Source organism: Onychostruthus taczanowskii, unplaced genomic scaffold (assembly GCF_017590055.1).
Source record: "Onychostruthus taczanowskii isolate IOZ18803 unplaced genomic scaffold, ASM1759005v1 scaffold32, whole genome shotgun sequence".
Classification (NCBI taxonomy): domain Eukaryota; kingdom Metazoa; phylum Chordata; class Aves; order Passeriformes; family Passeridae; genus Onychostruthus; species Onychostruthus taczanowskii.
Window position 1 is genome coordinate 2,895,665 of NW_024500572.1, and position 21,079 is coordinate 2,916,743.

A 21,079-nucleotide genomic window follows, 5' to 3' on the forward strand; every position below is an offset into this window, starting at 1 on the left:
CGCTTCAGAGTCAAAAATCTTCCCCACCCCAAAATAAAGAAACAGTTCATTAGAATTTCTCCAGTTCTCCAGTTCAGTTTATAATCTGCTTTGCAGAAACCAAAGCAGCAGCTAGCCTGAGGTGCCAGCATCAGTTCTGAATCTGCACTCAAAGGATTCACTCACCAATTAACATTGATTCTTTCTGGTACTCTTTGCTGAGGTGGCAGCGCTGGGTCACACAGGACACGTATCTCTCCAGAACATACCAGCACATCTCATAGTAGAAAGGATAGCGGAATTTGGCGTGCACCTGGAAACAAATCAACACTGTCAGCCCATGGGGAAGGCAGAGAAGTTTGCAGCACAAGGGCCAGTCATCATTCCCATCGTGTTATCAAGAGCACAAACAGTGTGAGGAGGGGGAGGGGAGAGGGTGGGAGCAGGGAGCTGAATGCCTCCAGCATACGGAATGAGGAGCCAGCCTGCCTGCCACGACAGCATCATTTCTTGGTTCACTAATTTGTATCCTCTTGGGGTGGTGGGAGAGGAGAGGGTTTGTGTTCTTGTGAAATCATGAAACTGATGGATGGCCCCTACAGAATTATTTACCTGCTGTATAAACATAGGGTGGTCACATACAGATGTTAGTCACTAAAACTTAAAATAAAGGCGTGGGTTTTTCATCTCCTGAACACTATCACAGGATTTTTATCAAAATGGCAACATCACCTAAAATGAGTCAAGCAGGAAATTCATCTTTTTCATTTGTGGTTGTCTCAACAATTTGATTAAAGAAATGAACACATAAATTCTTGATAACTACACATTAAAGTAAAAATCCCTTACGTGGTTTACCTTTTGGTAGCAAGTTAGCTTTTGCCACAAACAGAGCAAGAATAGAAGAGCAGGATTTTGACAAAAGATCCTGTAAAGCTGTGTACTTTTCCTTACATCTCAGACCTGTTGTTCTCACACAAAAAGCTGGATTCTCCAACACTAGTTATTTGTAAGAGTATTTCAGATACAAAAGAAAACAAAGAGGGTTTCCTTCCTTTCCAACATAGTTTTCTATCTGTAGAAGGTCACTGTATCACAGAAGGATGGGAAGCTCCTAAAATGCAGGAAGATGTGTGCATTTGTTGTGGTTTGGTAAAAATGGATGCCATGCATCTTGCATGCACTTGTACTTACACTGCACACCTCTTTCTCCTGGTGGCACAGAAATCTGTGTTTTGCAGGCTCACATGCATGCACTGCACTGGGATTACAGGAGCTGCTTTAAAACATTCTCTGCATATTCACTGCTCCCTAAGCCCAGGGGTGAGCGCCCACCTTTAGTGAAAAGCTGAACTGCACCAGAAAGGAGCATTATCTCAGAAAAAAAAAACCAAAACACCACCCACCACAGATCAGCCAAAAGCCCGAAGTCTGAACAGAACCACTAACCCAGCACCTGCAAACTCAGCCTCAGCTCTGCAGAGCAGGCACTGTCCAAACACCTGCATGGTGATCAAAGCATCCACCTGAGCAGATCAGTGACTTACTGGAATGCCCAGATTTGAAACCTGTCCCCAAGGTGGACAGCCAAAGAACTTGCCTCTGTTCCCAGGGCACAGGAAATGCAAACACTCTTAGCAGTCAAACAAAATGTAACAAAGACAAAATATACTGTATTGTCACACTAGATGTATCACATTGTAGGATTAAATAGTCCATGGCAATTCTCAGGAATTAAAATCCCTTAAATTCAACACAAATACAGCTGGCAAATCTGAACTGCTTGTTGCTACAGGTCATGCATCCAGCACTGCTGCCTTCCCAAATGTTTCCCTGTGTGGTTTGTTACAAAGCACACATACGAAAAAGGAAGGGAAAAAAGAAAAGGAAAAAAAAAACCAACCAGCCAAACAACAATCCCCTAAATGTGAGAACATTTAACCCCAGGGCCTTTTTGCATTGAAGAAAATTTTTCCTTTAGTTTAGTTATTTGTCATAGAGAAGAGATCAAGTCACTTATGACTATTAGGGAACACAGGGGAAATTATCCATGCTAAAATATATGCTAATAAAGGAACTCAAATTTTTCCAAGAGAGCACTGCAGGAAACAAAATTTGCAAAGAATTGACTTACAAACAGGAAGCCGCCTTCCACCCCTCAGCCTTCAAAAGGTTTTCAGCCACATGCCTGGGAATATTAAAGACATCATTGCTCAACATTTGTTGACAGATTCTGAGCTTCACCAAATTTAGTTGTTACCAATGTTAATTCAATGTGAAAGACAAGGCAGTAATGCATGCAGTGCTCCCATTATGTATATCAATCTTTAATATTCAATTTGAGTTCCTAATTGCCTCGCTATCAATGTTCCAACCCACAGCAAATCCCTCCATGCCTCTGTAATCCACTGTTTGCCCGAGAAGGCTTTGCTTTTACAAACCTTCAGAAGGAAGAGCTCTCTACACCATCTGTAGACAGAGATACTGTGCAGAGATCTACAGGGCCTTCTGCCAGTGAAGAGACTCCAACAGTGCTTTAAAAACTTTTAAAGTTTGCCTTATGGAAAAGTATAGAGGAATATGCTCTTTGTGATATCCCTGCACATTTATTAATTATAACGGATGTGAACTGCATTATGTGCATGTCCATACTCTTTCCATTGTACACTCACAGGCAAATGAACTCTTAAGGGCAGGGGAGGAGGAATAAGAGAAAGAAGGAAAAAAATTAAAAATGTTCTGTGATGAGTTCGAAGTGTAATATCTGAGACAGACACTGCCAGAGGACTGAATTCCCCACCAGCAGGGAAATAGACTGGATCATCTAATAGGCATTTCCAGCTCTAACTTCTGTGATTAATAATTTATAATCCACTGAAAAAAATTTTAATTATTCCTGTACAGCAAGAAAAAATCCTCTCTGGAATATGATCCATTTCTTCAGTTCAAAGTGAAATTATTTTAGAGATTTATATACCCCTCCAAAAACAAAACAAAAACCTTAAGCAAGTAAGACACGTTTTCCTGAAAAAAGTCATAATCTCTTCCACAATGCTCATTAAAATCATTACAAGCTCCCCTTGTGTTTAATCAATCTAATCACACTATTGAAAAGCAATTTATGATTATTTACAAAATAATTAAGCTAGCCACTTAATATGTTATCTTACATTCCAGAAAACCAAGTGAATAGCAAACACCATCATCTGTGAGTGACCACCTTACGTATATATTCAGAGTGCCCTTGTTCCCACCATGTTCCAATATTTTAAAGCAGTTAAATTTAGATTAATTTGGGTTAGGTTGACACATTCTTCCTCCTCAATACTAGAGAGCTGTATCACCCCTGTGCCAAATGATGAATCCCTGCATGGCATCCTGCTCTGCAGCTCCTCAAGCTGGGCTTGCAGAGAGCTAAACAGCTTGGCCTGTTTGACTGGCTGTTAATTGGCCTCCAGGAAAGCCAGGCTGCAAAATGAGAGTCTCTACGAACTCTAAGGCTGGAGAATATTTGTTTACCTCAATTGCACATTAGGAGCTGTTCCCAACAATAGACATGTTTTTTATTACTCCTTAAAACTATTTTTAAATGGCTACAACCCTCTTAAAAAGTCTCCCAGGGGTATGAGGAATTAAGCTAGAATAAGCATGACAAGTATATAAACTAGGCAATTTTATCAGGCTGTAAATCAGCATTACCATTTCAACCCTGTATTTATTCTTGTCTGAGCTAAGACAATAACAACTACACCTAGCATAAAAATGACTTTGAATATCAGCAATCAAAGATGATTAAACATTACATAGCAGGTTTAAACACAGTGAAACCTCCATAAAATTGCTCTGTGCAAAATGAAGAGGGGAAGCACACCTGTATTACACTTTGATTTGAGTGTGGCAAATTACTTTGTCAATCACATCGTGTAATTTACTTCTGTGCCATACACAATGGAAAGATCAATACGGATGAGAAACTCATTTGCAGTATGCTCACACTGGCAAATTTGGGTGAACTACACTGTACTGAGTCTGCCAGACCAGCCAGTGTATGAATGGAATTATTTCAACAAAGAAATGACAAAATTTGATTGACAAAGCAAATAACGTAGTACACACCAGAATCCTGTTTTGAAACCATTTCCCCTTCAAGATTCCTGCACGATATTTTTAGTTTTGGAGAAAGGGGGGAGTGTTATTATTTCTAAATCACAGTATTGATTTTCCTGCCTTTTATCAAACTTCTGTATGCCTTAGCTGCACGGCCTCTATTTTGTTTCTGTGAAGAAATTCTTGCTATTCTTCAACTGTTCACACAGTTCTGATTTTATACATCTGCCCACGAGCACAAGTTTGTGAGCACAGGTACAGCCTGTGCGTAACACGTTGCCAGCACACAGCAACATCCAAGTGCTGAAATTGCTTCTGTGAAGTCGTGGATATTCTGGGCTGCTGGCTTCCATAGGTCTTTTTTAAAGCACTCCACTATTTTTGCAAGGAAAATGATAAAGAACTACACAGACTTCAACAAAAATTTAAACAAAAAATGACAAGAACAAAGGTCTGATTTGGGATTTCCAAATGTGGCAGGATCCCTTTCCCAATTAATAGTGACAGGACATTTTTCAAGATGCAGATACCCAACTCCCACAACCCTTCACAGGATCAGTGTGCCAGTAAATTTTAAAAGGCATTTCAGTGTAACTGGCTGGTTAGTTCATAGAAGTTACCAAAATATTTGACTGTTACAAGGAGTTTTGCCTGCTGGCATAAAAAGCTTAGAAAGTCAAAGCTGCACCCAGCCTCCCAAGGAGAAGGGCCTTGAAGCACAGCTAAGCAGCTACAACCCAAGGTGTGTGACCTTGGGTAGCTCAAGTCCTGTGTCAACAAAATTTTTATACAACTTAAAGAAAACAGAGCATTTCCTGCCCATCTTCTCAGAAGACTTCAGTGAAAATCACTCGTTTCTGGCATTGATCTTCCCTGCCAGTCTCCCCTTCTCCGTTCTGCAAGTGAGCTGCCTGTGCAAACATCCTTCCCAGCAACAACACACCCTCCCCTGCACACCTGCAGTGTACTCCCAGCATGTACTGCTGGTTCTTATTTACAGTCACTCTGGAAACCTTCCTGTGCCCAGTACCTCTGCCAGGTGAGCCCTTGCTGCTCCTGTCACTATAACTTTCCTGTCCAAGTCCCTCTGCACTTTCTCAAGACACTTGACAAACCCAGCTGTTCAAAGCCAGGCTGAATCCATTCTGGTCTCTGCTTTTGCTCTCTGCCGCACTCTTCTGTTCTAATTCCCCTAAATTTCATCTTTTGTCTTTATTTCTCTTCCACTAAGAATTCGTTTTTCTGCTTCTCTTCATTAAAGTCACTCCAGGAAACCCACTGCTCCCCCCACTGTTTTGCAGAGTGAAGATCACCAGGCCTTGTACCCGCTGGGCAGCCAGGGAGGCTGGGGGGAGGACACCTCACTCCCACCGAGTCAGAGATGTACTTCACAACAGTTTGCATTTGCTCCAGGCCTATGCACTCTCACTGCAAAGAAAGCAATTTGGGGTAAAAGCCAACGTGGAGCAAGATTTGTGCCCTCTTGTAGGGGTGAACAACAGTGAACTGCACTGATGTCCAGAACACAATATTTTAACACTTTTTAGTGAAGAAGAATTGCTATTTCCTGCCATTTTGCCCAAATCTCCACTAACACCAGAGCTGGCACCTGTGTCAATGGTTTATCAGCACTGTCTCTGAGTGAGGCCTCCAAAAACAGTCCCCATCTGGATTGCACATCCCTCTAAACCATTATTATATCAGAATGCCACAACGGCTTTGCACAGGTTATTTAACAGCCTACTAAAACAGAGTCACTTCCTTCAGATGCTGCTGCTTTTTGAAACTCAGTGGATATGATGAGCAGGTGCCCTGTTTATTAAGCAAGGATAAAACTGTCACCCCCAACAAAGAGGTGGCACAGTAACCTCCCCCAGCCTTTCCCTCAGGTGGGTGCTACAGCCAGATGAACATCACAATGTTCAGATCAATGTCCCACCCTGGCCCCTCTGTTCCAAGAAATTCTTGCATGGTATCAAGTCACTGTAGTGACTGCCAATTACAGAAGATGTCATTGCATACACAATTTCTGCACAGCTTTGTCAGCTCAGCTGTGGGCAGCAGAACCAGCCCAGTGCCATCAATTCTCCAGGATCAGGCATCCACCCCAGGTGTGCACAGAGAGGTGATAAGCAGAGGGTTACCAGAAATACTGGTACAAAGTTCTGTAAAGTGCAATATGTTTTTGTGCAGAAGGGAAGGTGTTTTATATAAGTTTAATAGGCAGACAAAAGACACAGAAGGGACACATCTGTGGGAAGCACATGAGTAAATCCCACTAAAAATAACCAACATTTGAAAGTCTCATTACTTCATGTTTACCTCTTGTTTCAACGACTGTGACACGGAGATCCCGTCAGTTGTTGTTTGTCAGAAGGGAATACGAGGGAGAGACTATGACAGATCATAGCCACAAAGAACTGCTCAGTTAAAAAGAGAATCAAGTATCCTTACCCTTGTTCTGTCCTCAATTTCATAGATGCGAAGCTGCATGGGAACATTAAAGCTATGCAGGATATTTCCACCAAACACCAGAGAATCTACTGGAGTATAAACCGCGTGTATCCACCCTAGAGAGGGAAAGCAAAGAACTGAGAATGCCTCGTGCTACGTAGCATTACAGAGCAATTTAAAATCAAATTTTAACAACCCTCTGAATCCCACTGTGCTGGGGATGAGAGGTTAAAGCAGTGAAAGGTTAAATGGGATGCTCACAGCCACACTTCAGGACTAGTCACAGCAGAAGGGCACCTTGTGACGTGCAGTCTTACAACCCTCTGTAAATCAGCTCTATTTATTCACCCAACACTTACAGTGTTTACTGAGCACACGCAAGTTTGTGACTCAACCACATCCATGACTAAGAAGTAAATTCAGTCTGTTCCATACACTTGACTCTCAGACTGGCACCTCCAGCATGGCTGCAAACCATGTCAGCAGTGGTGGTGGGCCAAGGGCTGCAGGACTGGACTGAGGTACACCAAACTTCCTTCACACTAGCACCACAACACACCTTCAGAGGTAAAAGATTTCAAATTATTACCAGCCCTCCTTCAGGGGTGAAAGTTTCATCACCTACAATCAACTTCTGGAAGTAACCAAGAAATAATTTTCACTGCAAGGCTCAAATGAAGGGATTTAACATTTCTGGTACTAGAGCTGATGAGACTGTTCTGACCCAATCCTACAAGGGACTCAATTAATTTCACAGGCTCCAAAGAATCTTCTATCACAATGAAAATCCAGGCACAGCAATTCAGACAGCCACACACCAGCTCTTCTGCCTCTGCATTGTTTGCTTGGTCTGTCAGGAGCTGAAGCTCTGGCTATGCAAGACTGTAGCCTCTGATCTCTGCAGTGAAAAAGGAATTGATCCTGCTAATGATCTGGGACCCACAGAGACCTGACACTTTTTTTCCTCTTCTTTTTAATGAAAAGCATTACAATTTATAAACCAGCAGACAGCAAAGCAACATGGGGGGCAGTCAATTTTCTCCTGACTGTGCAGTACTTTCCATTAAAGCTGTGGCAGCTTTCCCTCACTTCCTGATCAGTGAGGGAGCAGGAAAATGCCTTTCAGCCTAGAGGGTTTTCCAGCCAGCAGCCACAAAAGTGCTCCTCCACAACAATTTTTCAGCCATAAAGGCCTGCAAAGCTCTGTCTGGGAAGTCCTTGAGCCACAGCAGATGGCAGGACTGGGGCTTTCCTTTAAGGTCATGTTGGTAGGAGAGTGATGGGAAGGAAAAGAAATCAGCACTAGAATTTTCTCCCTGGAAACACAAGCCCATCACTCTGGATACATTTTTCTGAATTTCAGAGTCAATGAATGGTAGAGGCTGGAGGGGACCTCTGGAGGTCCAACCCTCATGACCACCTAGAGCCAGCTGCACAGAACTCTCTCCAGATGGCTCCATGGTGTCTCCTGGGATGAAGACTCCGTGGCCCCTCTGGGCAACCTGGTCCATGTTTCAGTCAATTTACAGGTCTGACTTCACACACTAAATGTGATGCATATAAAACCAGCATGTGGCTCATGGCTCTGGCACCTCTCAGAATTATTCCATCTTTCCTTCTCTGGTCAGCATAACTTCATTTACAGATATGAAGCCTGTTTATTACTACCAAATCAAGAACAATCAACTAGAGAGGATTTTTTTTTCATGTAAGGGTAGGGTGGCAACTATACACATCAACACTATAAATACTTCACAGCTGAAGTAGTTCAGCACCTCACATGAAATACATCAGCCTGTACTAAAAGCAAACTACTACAAAAATTCATGATCCTCATCCTAGTCTTTGGGAAGGAAAACAGATCCAAGGTCAAGGAAGTTGGGGCCACTGATTGCACCGGATAAACAAAGATTTCTGTGGTTGGGGGAAAGAGTGGAAACCTTCCCCCACGTGCTGAGGCAAATCTAGTCCTCAAAGCCAACTCATTGGCTGGGTGCTGAAACAGGGCTGGTTTGCGTGACAATCCACTTTAATTGTCAGGTTTAGAGATTAACAAAGTGAAACTTGAAAAAGTGAAATGACTTTCATGGCCCCACAACTGAGTGCTGGCAGAAGACAGCTCAGAACCAGGCAGCTACCAGCAGAACACTGAGGAGTCCTCAGCACCACTTCCCACAGCAGTTCTCTCAGCACAGATGTCAATGTCCAACCTTAGTGCAGCTGTTATTTTAGTAAAATTATCAACATCATTCAAAATACAATTTGCTATCAAATATTTGCAACTTGATTAAAAGGAGTAACTGAGCTGATTCTTGCCCTATTTAAAAGGTTCAAAGGAGATATCCCTTCATTTAATAATCAATAAAATTAAATTCCATCAATGCAGTTGTTCTTTGAGCAGGTGCTTCCACTGAAACCACACAGTAGCCTTCTCCTACAAATTGTATTTCCTCAGTGAACATTTCCCACTGGAGTGCAGCTGATTTCATTGTTTCCTGGTCTTTGGGTCTCTCAACAAACCTTCCCTGACTTGTCAACGCTACCCCTGCGAGATGCCAAGGGGTTTTGTGTTAATAACTGCTAGACTTTCTTGGTAGTAGTCCAAATATTTTTGGGAGAAATGTGGAATGATCTATCACTGGCTTGAGCCAATGCTCTAACAAATGGTGTTCCAGACATGACAAACCCTTGCACAGAAAGAATAATGAACAAAAATATCGTTTCAAGCATCCATTCTTGCAGAGCTGGTACAGTGCAAACTGAAAATCTTCTGTAATGTATCTGAAACAACCTCTGGCTCTGTGGAGAAGGTCTTTAATTCCCTACTTGCATTTATAATCCAGGACTAAACATCTTACAAGCAATTAGTACCTTCAGCTCCCAGCTGCTGAATTAACTGAACACTAGGTCCTTTAAGCAGCAAGTATTCCTAATAACAAGACTGAAAATATTGCTCTTAATGACACAGTTGTCAGTAGCAAAATCCTTTAAAACATAACACTAAAATCCATCAGGATTGGGAAAAGAAAAATAAACGAGAGACCAAGCAGCAAAGTCATCATCTAAAGTCCTGGGAAGTCCAGTTCCTACCCCTGCCAAGGCAGGGATGATTTCCAGGCATGGCTCTGATAGGCACAGATGCTGCCTGTGGGTACCCTGCCCTCCGTGCTGAAGTGCTGAGCTGGGCACACAGCTCAGTCCTGGGGAATCCCAGATTTCCTGCAGTCCATGTGCTCCCACAGGCAGCATCCAGCTCAGCCCCTCTGCAGGACACAGCCCTGTCAGAGGAGTCACCTGCGCATAAAATAGATTTTGGTCACTCAGCTGTGCAGCATTTCAGTCACACTGCATCCCAAAATAGCTTCCACTTGCCTGAGGAACGTACGTGCATAACTGAAACTGCAGAGACACGAGCACCAAGAGGTGGATTCCAGGGACACAGGACAGAATGGGCAAGGTTAGACAAAAAAGATGGGAAAACTGACAAGGTACAAAATCCCAGCAAGACTGGCACAGATGTTGCAGAGGAAAAACCTCAACATGAAAATCTCTTGTTCTAATACTAGGCTGTGTATGGAGAAAAACTGGAGGTCAGCACCAGAAAAGTAGAAATAGGAGGAAAGAGAGATGAGCAGAAAACAGGAAACAGTTTCCATCAGGGTAATGTATTGTGGAAATGAGCTCTGAGGAATGAGAAGCTTGGATGGCACATTCAATCCATTCCCACAGCTTAGCTACAGCACGACTCAGAAATAAACTGAGGAGGATGAATGTTCATTGTGACCATTTGCAAACAAAAACACCCATCTTGTCAGCTCCCCAATTACCATGGTTTTTAAAGGGGAAGACAAACCTCCAGAGCAGGAGGAGCTGCACGTATGGTGAAGACAAAAGGACAGCCAAGGGGTTTGCTTTAATGTCATCCACCAGACCCCTGCCTCACCTTCACCTGTGCTGTTACATTTTGCTGGATGCATTGAAGGTCTGTTGACATTTCAGATCATGTCACCTGTGCTGAACAGCCTGTCATGACAGCTCCTGTGTGTCTGACTTCCAGCTCTCACAGTACAAACTTCCCCCACAGCCCCCAATACCAAGACCTGTGGAGTGAGTTCATCAGGTCTCTCCTCAGTCACTGCTCTGTGCTGCTCACACAAACCCTGCCACTGCTGCTCAACCCTCTGTGTTCCATGGCTTCACATGAGACAGGAGATAACACCTCACCTCTTGGCAATTGTCTCAAAAACAGAGAACAACACCAAAAATTTAACTTATCCTAAATGCTTAAAAAAGCACTGGAACAATATCAGAACAACTGGAATAAGGACTGAAATAGTCAAAAGTCAGTGGAACAAGAAATCGTTAATTTTTGCCTGAAAGCCACAAACAAAAGCACCTGCTAAATATTACCTAAAGCTATAATTAAATCCTACAGCTGAGAGGAGGACATTGACTGTGGGGCTTTGAGGACCAGCCATGAACCAGGAAGATTCTTGCCCGTGGGTGACCATGGCCCAAGCAGCCTGTGCCCACATCAGTGACAGGAAGGTGGAACAGCCCAGCCCTGGGGCAGCTCCTGCCCAGCCCTGCCCACCACAGGCTCAGCCACGTGGGATAAATGGATTTGGGAGTACAGGCACTGCAGTCACTGCTCCCAGCCCTCATGTCAAGCCTCAATAAGACCAGCCACTTAAGGTTTTTCTGAAGTTGATGGTTTTTATTTCAGCTCCTGGCGATCAATAAGTGCTTTTTCCTTCCCAAAACAATCCCAGTGTATGAAGCCAAGCCAACACCGAGCAGGAATTCTCTTCAGGAGACTCAGAAATGCTCTCAGCTGATTTACAGTTATGAATTATTCCACCACTCCTAAGATACACTTGAATATTTAGATGTTATCATCTCTAGTAAATCAAGAAGGTAAAATTAACAGTAACAAACACTTTTTCTGAACAGTTAAAAGAAAGATATAATCTCATTATCTTTTGAATTTTATAAAACAAGTATTATTAAACATTGCAAACTTGTTAGAAGATTTCAGTGGGCTGCAAATTCCTACTCAAGGATGCAATCATCCATCTGAGAATAATGAAAAAGAATATTAACTTATAAAGCTGTGGGGCAAACAGCCTACAAGCTCCAAGCCAAAACCATGGTGCATCTGTTTCCATTAGTAACTGAACTGATATTGTGCCTTGTGATATAGGAGTTGCCACACATTTTCCTGCAATTCTACAGCAACTTGGGGCGGAAAAGATAAAATATATAGTCTCAAAAATAAAAAGTGATTAAAGAGATAACCTGAGAGTGGGCACTGCCAGCAAATCTCAAAAGAAGAATGACTGCATCATAACAGTGCCCACAACCAAATCTATCAAGGAAAGATCATGTTTACTTTTTTAAAGTTAAGTATTTACTAATTCTGCCCAGTAGTACAAGTAATACAGCAACTCTCAATCTTAAATTGTTTTTAAGAATGAGGCAGAACTTGGAATTGGGTACAGAATGAAAAATCCAGCATCATGCTGTCACCTTCCATCTGAAAGCAGACACTCAAAGCAAAAAGCCTCTCCTCTTTGATCCCCTCCACAATCTTCTTCATGTGGTCCCTGAGGTTCCAGGCACGGAGATTCCATTAATGTCAGTGGAAGCTCACAGAATGGGAAAAGCTAAACAGCAACCAAAACCAGCCAGGCAGCTCTGCAGCCCTAGCACAACACCCTGCAAAAAATGTACCAGCCAGATTTTAATAGCCTGTCATTCTCCTGCTGTAAGGGCTATGTGCCACCTTCTGGCCCCATCACACAATAATCCATCAAACTCTCACTGGCACAGCAGAGGTGACCTAGGACCACACACTCCTAATAGGCAAAATGCCACTGATAACCACTGAGACAGCATCTGAAACACTTTGAATCCCTGCAAATAGCTGCCTGCAGTCCACACAGAACATCTCTTTCTGTCCACTCTCCTTCCCAAAAACATTCATCTGAGAAAGGTCATTATTTCTGCATTTGACTGGAGACAAGAACTCTGGAGCACTCTCAGGTTACCACAATAATTAAGAGAGACTCTAACAGCATGTTTCCATGCCAAAGGCCCTGAAGTGCAGTACAGAGAACATAAGAAAAATAAAGTAAAACAAACAGCTTACTCCTCGGTGGAACACTGCCAGCTCCCAGGTGAAACACAACTGTTGTGAAATTGCATGCAGCAACACGAGAAGTTTGAAGAAGAACCAGAAAGGAACATCATCCAGTTGACAGCAGGTCACCCTGTCTGGATTTTGATCGTAGAAATGTTGAATAAATCAGCACTGCAGAAGTCTTCTGCAATATCTAATGGCAGCCCAACATCTCACCTCTTCCATGGACTCACATTAAAGCTACAGCTTTGAAAAACCTACAGTAAGATCAGAAGACCCAGCCCAAGCCTACTGCCTCTGCCCAGTGACAGAGGCTCAGAAAAAGGCTGTAAGAAAGAGAGGATGATAGAGCAACCCCTGGCAGCATCAGCCACCACCTCCCACAGGAACCAAAACCAGGATGTTTGCACATTCTCTGAGACCAATCACACTGCAAACCCTGGAATCAACCTGTACCCACAACAAGTGGGGCAACTACCTCAGAGGTCAGCAAAACTGGTCAGAAAAGAAAAGAAAAGAAAAGAAAAGAAAAGAAAAGAAAAGAAAAGAAAAGAAAAGAAAAGAAAAGAAAAGAAAAGAAAAGAAAAGAAAAGAAAATCCATATTCTGGCACACAACATCAGTGACAATCCAAAACTGGCTGGAGTTCACCTTTTCAAGACACTGATTGCTCTCTGACTTCACAACATTAACAGACAAAAACATTGCAAGACACATTTTCCACAAGATACTACAAGCTGGCTGCTTTTGTCTGCACCAATTTTACATGTGTGAACTCCCCTGAATTTGAAGTGCAAGTGTCTGCACCAGACATATATAGACACACATGAAAGAAAAGGTCATTCTTTGAAAGAGAGGCCTCCCAAAAAACTGAGAGAAAAGCAAGTTTAACATATTTCAAATTATGGCCAAAATCCTGCTTGTAGCAGGAGGAGAAAGACAATATCCATGTCAGAGGTCCATCACTCACAATCAAAATTACATATTCAGCAAGACTAAGACTTAAAAGAGTAAGTGGATTGAAAAAAAAGATGAATTTTTGGGCATGCTTAATTTTGAGCTTGGGTTTAGGTAACACCAGATGTTTAGGAGGACATGAGAGGAACTAATGTGGTGTCCAGAGACCAAGAGAGAGGGAAATCAATGGATGCACCACTTGTGAAAACAAGTGCAAGGAGAGAAGTGAAAGACAGTTTACAGAGAATAAAGATTGGAGTGGAGGGTGAAGGGCAAGAGAAGGAGAGAGAAAGGTTCCAGTGAAGTTATGCAGTGATGTAAAAGGAGGAAATACTTATAAAGGGAGAAGCACTGAAGACAAAAAACCTGGTTAACTGGCATTAGCTTAGTGAGGGGTATTTCAAAAAGGCTGTAGAGGAACAGTCAGGATATAACAGAGCAGCTGGCCTGTGGAAGCCAAAAACATGTGTCCACAGAAATCCTGAGCTGTAGAAATCTGAGGGATGCTGCCCAAACACTGATTCTGTGTGTCCCAGCACAGTGATGGGACACACCTTAATTACTACCCCATTAACACCACTACAACAGACTCCAAACACTTCACACATCCTTCCTGAAAAGTCATCACATGGTGCAGAAGAAAACTACAGCAAAAACAGTACTGGACAAGCTCTAGATTTGACTGTGGCTGGTAAAATTTTGTTGTTTCCCTGCTGAGACAATAACTGAGCAGTGAAATGATCCTTTTTCTCTTCTGGATCATCACAGTTTCCACCTGAAGCACACTTTATAAAGAATTTCCCTTTTATTTGGCATGTGAGTCAGATAGGCAGCATCCCCTGTCCACTATTCCAGAAGGAGGTGTATTACCTTGACCAGATTTCATCTGTGGTGAATGTTTACCATATGGAAACTGTACATATCAAACTCTGCCCATGGTAACATACACAGCGTAAATATCCTGGGGCTGCAACACAAACTTTTCCTGTATAAGGAAAAGTTTGCTCCCATCCTGGGGAAACAATAGTTTGAGTTCTACAGAAAAAAAAAATTTTAAAATGATTCCTTGACACTGGTAGCAGTTATGGCTTCCTCCCCTCTTGAACCTTCAGCTGGTCTAATATCTTGAATCTAATCTGGCCATAAACCTCAGAATGGCACAATGTGTGTATTTCTCAATCAACAATTATGCTAACACCAGTTGCATTAGTGGAAAAGGCCAGGTTCCAAGTTGATTTTATCACTTTTCCACAGACTTTAGCAGAGTTATCATCCTTGACTCACCAGAGGGAATCAGTAAAGTGGGAGATGAGAACTTGTAACTGTGCATGGCTCGTGTGGAGCAGCCCTCTGGGGCCACCAGGGCACAGCTGGGCTCCTGCAAGGGTATCCCTCAGAATCCCAGCTTGCTCCCTGCTCCCCATATTTAGGAGGAACTCCTAAAATGCTGAAAAATGCACCTTGGTCCCTAACAACTCACTGTGCTGACAATACTGGGCTCAATTCCTCATTGATACCACAGCTGGGGTCGTGCTCTCAGGGCTCTGCAGGGTTACAAACACCAGCAGAAATCTACTGGTTTAAACTTAATCCTGAAAGGATGATGGCAGTGATGGAGAGGAAAATACCCTGAGGCCCTGGTGAGCACTATAATTATGCCTTCCCGAAGAATGATCCCCATTCTTGTCCAAGTGGTTTGTACTTTTGGGGATTTACTGGATCTACTGCTGATCCCAGATTCTCAGGCAAACCTTCCATTTCCCAGCAGACTGTGATTTCACTCCCTCACTTGTCTTCTTACAGTCTTCTCTACCTACTTCACTCTCACAGTGCTATGGTATAACAGCACTTCTAGGACTACTCCCAAAAAATACTTGAAAGCAGAAGAAGAGCAGGATATTTTATGGGAAAGGTCCCTTGCTGAAATGTTCCCCATTCACAGCCCAGCTGAGCATTAATTCCTCTACACTTTCTGTGAGCAAACCTGTAATTAGGTATTTCCTCATGGATGAGTTGAGGCTGGTCAAGGGTTTATCAGGCTCAATTGAAAATACAGGACACGCTGCTTTTACAGACATCCATAAACAGAATCTAAACACTAAGAACACTTCTAAAGCACATAAAAACCACTTTCAAACATTAACTAACATGATATGTGCACAAACCAGAGCAAAGAGGTCACAGGAATTGACCTGTTTTACACAGCTGTGCTCAATTCACTGACCTGGAACAGCCTTTAATTAGGCATTTCCATACTCTTAAAACAAAGGCAGAAATAATGCCCTTTCACACAAATAAGAGATTTGCAAGTAAGTTTTCCAAACAACACAGAGCAGAGCAAAAATCTTTGAATCTATGAGGTGCTTACAGAGAAATTATTCATAAATGCCTTTCAAATCTGGCACGGAGCCTAAAATGTCTGAGGTATTGGCATTTCTGTACTTGGGGCTTTCCTAAGAAAACAGAAACTACAGTCAAAAACCCATTTGGAATCACTTTGTGTCAGCCACCATGTTACAGCTGTGTCCTGTCCAAGCTCCCACAACCTGCAGTGTTCCAGCTGCTGAACATGACTAAACTGACATACAGAAAGTCTTACTTGTAGGAGGCTTTTCACAGGAGGATGGAGATAAATAGAAGATGCAGTAATGGGATCTAAGCAAACAGCAGAGGCACACTCAAACACCCAGCTCAAACAGTAACGGCACATTCTGACCTCTTTCAAGCCAAGATCTAATTCCTCTGCAGATTAACTCCCCCACCCTCAAAGTCATTTTGCCTGTCATCTCCCAGGCTGATTCTTAACAAATACTTACAAATGTGCACATTTGTGGCCTTCAATTGATCCTAACAATACTCCCCAGATGAGAAGAACATTGTCCCTGTCTCTGCATGACCTGCATTCTCTCTGTTTCTAGGTTAAAAAATAATAATTCTATCTCCACAGAGTAATTAATTCCAGAGCTGAAAAGCTACCAGCCTGCCTTTCTGATATGTAGAAAGTCTACCTATATTTATTTCCCTGGTAAGATCCAATAGGCAGAGGCAATGTGTTAAATTATTATAAACAAACTTACAGTCCCATAACAGTCACAGAAAGCAAAGTCTGATATCATCTTAAATGAGGGCTGTTACACATTCCACCATCCTTAATCCAATTTAGGCAGGAGCTGAAAGGGCTGAAGCATCAGCCTTCAAAGCTCCAACTATTTGGTGGCTTTGCAAGGTGAACCTGGATCATGCAACACAGCTACTGAGGTGGGCAGCAGCAGTGTAAAACTGAGTGTGGCTGGGCTGCTGGAAGATGTCCAGATTCAGCACCATCTGAACAGTTGTAACAATGAAGCTGTTTCCTCAAGAAGCAACCTGAGGGAGCACAGCACCTGCTCTCCCATGCGCTGGAATCTCTCTGGAGTTCCACCAAGACCCACCTCTGGCTATAGATAGAGGCAAAGGAGCAAGTTACTGAACTGCAGGTGAAACCTGCCAGAAGACATCACAAAAAGAGAAAACTGTCTTTCCCAGAAAGCTAACAGCAGCAGTCAGTACAGCTCTGATGAGAAGTGGTGAACTGACAGCTCCAGAGGCCCAACTCCTCTCTTCTTTCTCCCAGTACACACACGTGATCACTGTACACACTTCCTCACAGTACATTTTACATCAGTCTTAATTTCTGGAAAATGAAGCACATTTAGTCCCTGGCCTTTCATCTGCCACAGCAAATAAAGAGGTCAGTATGGGGTTTAGGTGTGAAGAATTGTTTTACATAGAACTGTTAGCAAAGCACAATCCCAGTCATTCCAGGTTAGTTAACAGGGATACCTGAAGGAATGAAGAACGTGTAGCCTTGTTTCAGCTCAATTCTTTGGCACCGTTCCACCCTGTCTCCCAGAAAGATATCACTTTGCTTTCCTGAGAGAACCCATTCTTCATAAAGTTCTAGATTCTGCAGAGTAGGTGGAATCAGCCAGAAGATCTAAAAACAAAATGAAGATTTAATTATTACCAACAGTCAACAAAAAGAAACAGCTGAGAGACTCCACCAAGGTTACAGTGTATTAGGCAAATGAGCTGCTTTGTGCATGAAACACTTGTTTTCCAGGTGTTGTACACAGAGGCACACACAGACAGCAGCAGCAATTAGCCCACGTGCTGGAAGTGCCTGGGTAACTGTCACTTGTCATCTCTCTTCCAGAAATATCTTACTCAGAAGCTGCCTGTGGTTTACCTGCAGTTCAGAACTGCGTGTTGGTACAGAGAGGAGCAGGATCTGTACCACTGACTGACTTCAGTTCCCACCACACACTGGCCACACTCCAACTGGGAAAAACATCCTAAACCAGGAAAGATGGTAATACAGCTCTACATGCTGTGTATTTTAAGGCTTCTGTATCCTTTAATGTTTCAGTTCTGGCTTACTGTGCTGTACACACCAAAGAAACGTGAAATCTCTAAAAGGAACAGAAGCTTTAGCTCCAGAGGCTTGTGAGGGCACTCTGACCCAACAAGGGTACACACAGCCAGCCACATCTCACTGCAAGATACTTCTGGACCCCACAGCAACAGCGAGCCTAGAAGCACCAGCACCAGCAAATAACACATTTGGTATTTCAAATAAATCACTTGTTTGTTTCATAACGGTGACTGGTGTCCTTCTAGTTCAGTAAACTCTGTGTGTATCAACAAAGCTGCTGAAACAGCCTGATCACTGGCTGATCCCCTCAAGGAAAAAAAAAAAAAATAGAGAAAGGGGAAAAAAAGAAAAGAAAGCGACCCCTCTGCTCTGCAAAAGGCACAGAGAAGTAAAATCAAATATCAAAAAAGGTTCACCTACCTTCCCCCCACGGAAAACGTGATACCACACTGAAGTGCCACCAAAATCAATATGAAAATCAGTGAAGCATCCTTTCACACTCATCAAACAGTACCTGCAAGTAGAGTGAAGGACAAAAATGAATCAGTCTGAAACAGTATTTTTCACATCTTAATTTGCAGAGGTTAACTGCCTGTGCAATGCTGCTTCCAGCAATTAAGTTTCTGCATTTACAAGACAGGAATTTGTCTCATGAAGGTAACAAGGTTTCTGCTGAAAACTGCGTATCTCCATGTCTGAGTTTGCTGCTCATACAAGAGGAATTAAAGCTTCCAGAGTTAGGGAATAGAAAAACATTAAAAGTTAGGCTGCTCAGAAATATTTCTTATGGCACTGCCAGTCCCTGGGGTGATCTGTTTAATGCTCTCCTTCATCGCTTCAGAGACACAGCCTTCACCAGAAGTTGTACACAAATTGCTGCAAAGTTTTGAAAAATCTAATTTGCTTATAAATCCTCCTGAATGTTCTTTACCTACTTGCTACTCATGCCATTTTTGCAAAGATTAGGGGACAGAAACCTCATTTGGCAAACTAACTCCTTTTTGTTCACATTTCTAGGCATTCTGCATCAAAACACATAAAGGACCCAGCTGGCAGCCACACTAACTATCAAATCCACTATTTTTTACGCCGTCTTGATAGAGGATTTGAGCAGTTTAAAGTCTGCATTGCTGGAAAAGACACAAGAGCTGTGGTCTGGCTGCAGGAATCTCCAGCCTGCAGCCACCATCTGTAACTAATGGCCGAATCACAGCCTCCCTCCTCACTGTAGGCACCTTTGCAAACGCAGGAAACACACACCACTTAACCCACTAACCTCTTTTCCTTGTTCCGGTCTCCGTTTCATGGCTTTTTTTTTTTTTTTTTTTGGTTTGGTTTGGTTTTTAATGGGAGTTATGGAAACACTACCGGAAGGAGATTTGGGGTTTTTTTCAAAAAAAAAAAAAGGAAAGGAAAAAAAAAAAATATTTGATTTAAGTGTGTCTTTTTCTGCTCACATTCAGGTAGGAGAAGCTCAGCAGTATGCAGCCGGCGTGCAGAAGTCCCTGTAGATGATAGGCTGGGAAGGACCTTACCATGTGTCTGCAGAAGGCTGGCAAATCAGAGCCACTCTGGGTCCATAAGAGCCGCTGCCTAGCAACCACATCCCGAGCCGGAGTTGACAGAATGATACGCAATGCTGTCATGAAGACAGTCAATTTGTGGGCTTCAAAAAAGGTCCTGCGCCTTCATCTCACAATTAAAACCTCTCCTTGTGCAATTACACGTCTCTCCTCTTGCCCACTCTGGAATTTTTGAAATTTTTTTTTTAATCCTTCAGAAGCAGGAAGAAGCTTTTGCTGCCCCTGGGGTATTTCAGATGCTTCAAAAATCACAGCTAGCCAAGAAGCTGTCTACACTCTCAATATGCTCCATTTCAAAATATGAGTCCTTCCCTCCCAAACACTTTTTTTAAAACATTCTCCTTTTATGTTTTCTCTACCAAGATGTTGTTGATTACAAGTCAGATAGAATTTAAAAACAATAAAAGAAGCCCAGAAAGGAAGTTGCCTTTCTTCCAGCCAAACTGCAAAAAGTCACAGATTGAATAATTATTGCTCATTAGGAAAAAAAATCAGCATAGAAATTCTCAGCTTGTAAGCAGTGCTGAGTATTAGAGGTTCACGTTGTTTTAAAGTAAAAAATTCAAATCCTTATGGAGTCAATTATTTTCAGTTTCCAAAAGACCAGATATAAAATACATCACACTAACAACAAAAATTTTCTAGACAGTGCTACCTACCAACAATCACCCCCTGAATTAAGATATTCTGGAAGAGCAAACACGGCCTGAGCATTAGCTGGTTTTAGCTATTCCTCAGTAGCCAATAATCTAAACCTGAAGCAGGCAAACTGTTTATGTTCAGAAGGGTAATAACAGGATGGAATCCTGTCAAATCAAAGCACTTAAAATTTAGTTTTGTGAGAAAACACCAAAGCAGGTATAACTGTGAACACGCAACTCTTCCTTGCTTTCCCCATTTTCCCTTCTGTTTTCTTGAAACTCCTTTAAACACAATTTCCACTCCAATATAGGTGGTTTTAGTGAAAGTGTCGCTTATGGCGATTAATAAAAACCTGCAAAGCATTTGGAAAATAAAGTGTTTTTCCTTCCATCCACAAACAAGCCATGCCTCAATTTATGCTGTTAATCTCCCAGGCCTGCTTTTGTCCAAGCCCAACAGCTCCCGGCCGGCTGAGGAGCCTGCGGGAGGATCTTCCGCCATCCAGCTCTCTCCCTGGTTGCCAGAGTCTGGCACAATGCCTTTGCATTGACCTCTACAGCTTCCTCTTCCAATGTACACCGCAGTCACATGGTCCCAGCACACTCCATGCCACTGCTAATCGCAGGCACCGCTCGGCTCCAGCCTCAGCCAGCGGCTGCTCATCACCAACAGCTGCTAATTTGGGGACCCACTCAACTTTTCAGGGTTTTTCATAACAACGGGGGCGGGGGGAAATGAAAAAAAAGGGAGGGGGGGGAAGTCCTAACACAGCATCCACGCTGGAAGAAATCTAGGAAATACA

General features: G+C 42.7%; 1 protein-coding gene across 8 annotated transcripts in view; it reads right to left on the bottom strand.

Annotated features, from left to right (window-relative positions):
- KDM2B (lysine demethylase 2B) overlaps positions 1 to 21,079 on the bottom strand; it is a 106,529-nt gene that overhangs the window by 53,270 nt on the left and 32,180 nt on the right. For all 8 annotated transcript variants that reach the window (XM_041410471.1, XM_041410464.1, XM_041410466.1 and 5 more), the window contains 4 exons: positions 18,473 to 18,566; positions 17,461 to 17,614; positions 6,541 to 6,656; positions 166 to 292 (listed from right to left, as the gene is read on the bottom strand). In XM_041410471.1, the coding sequence (XP_041266405.1) occupies positions 166 to 292; positions 6,541 to 6,656; positions 17,461 to 17,614; positions 18,473 to 18,566 (491 nt within the window). The remainder of the gene's footprint in view (positions 1 to 165; positions 293 to 6,540; positions 6,657 to 17,460; positions 17,615 to 18,472; positions 18,567 to 21,079) is intronic.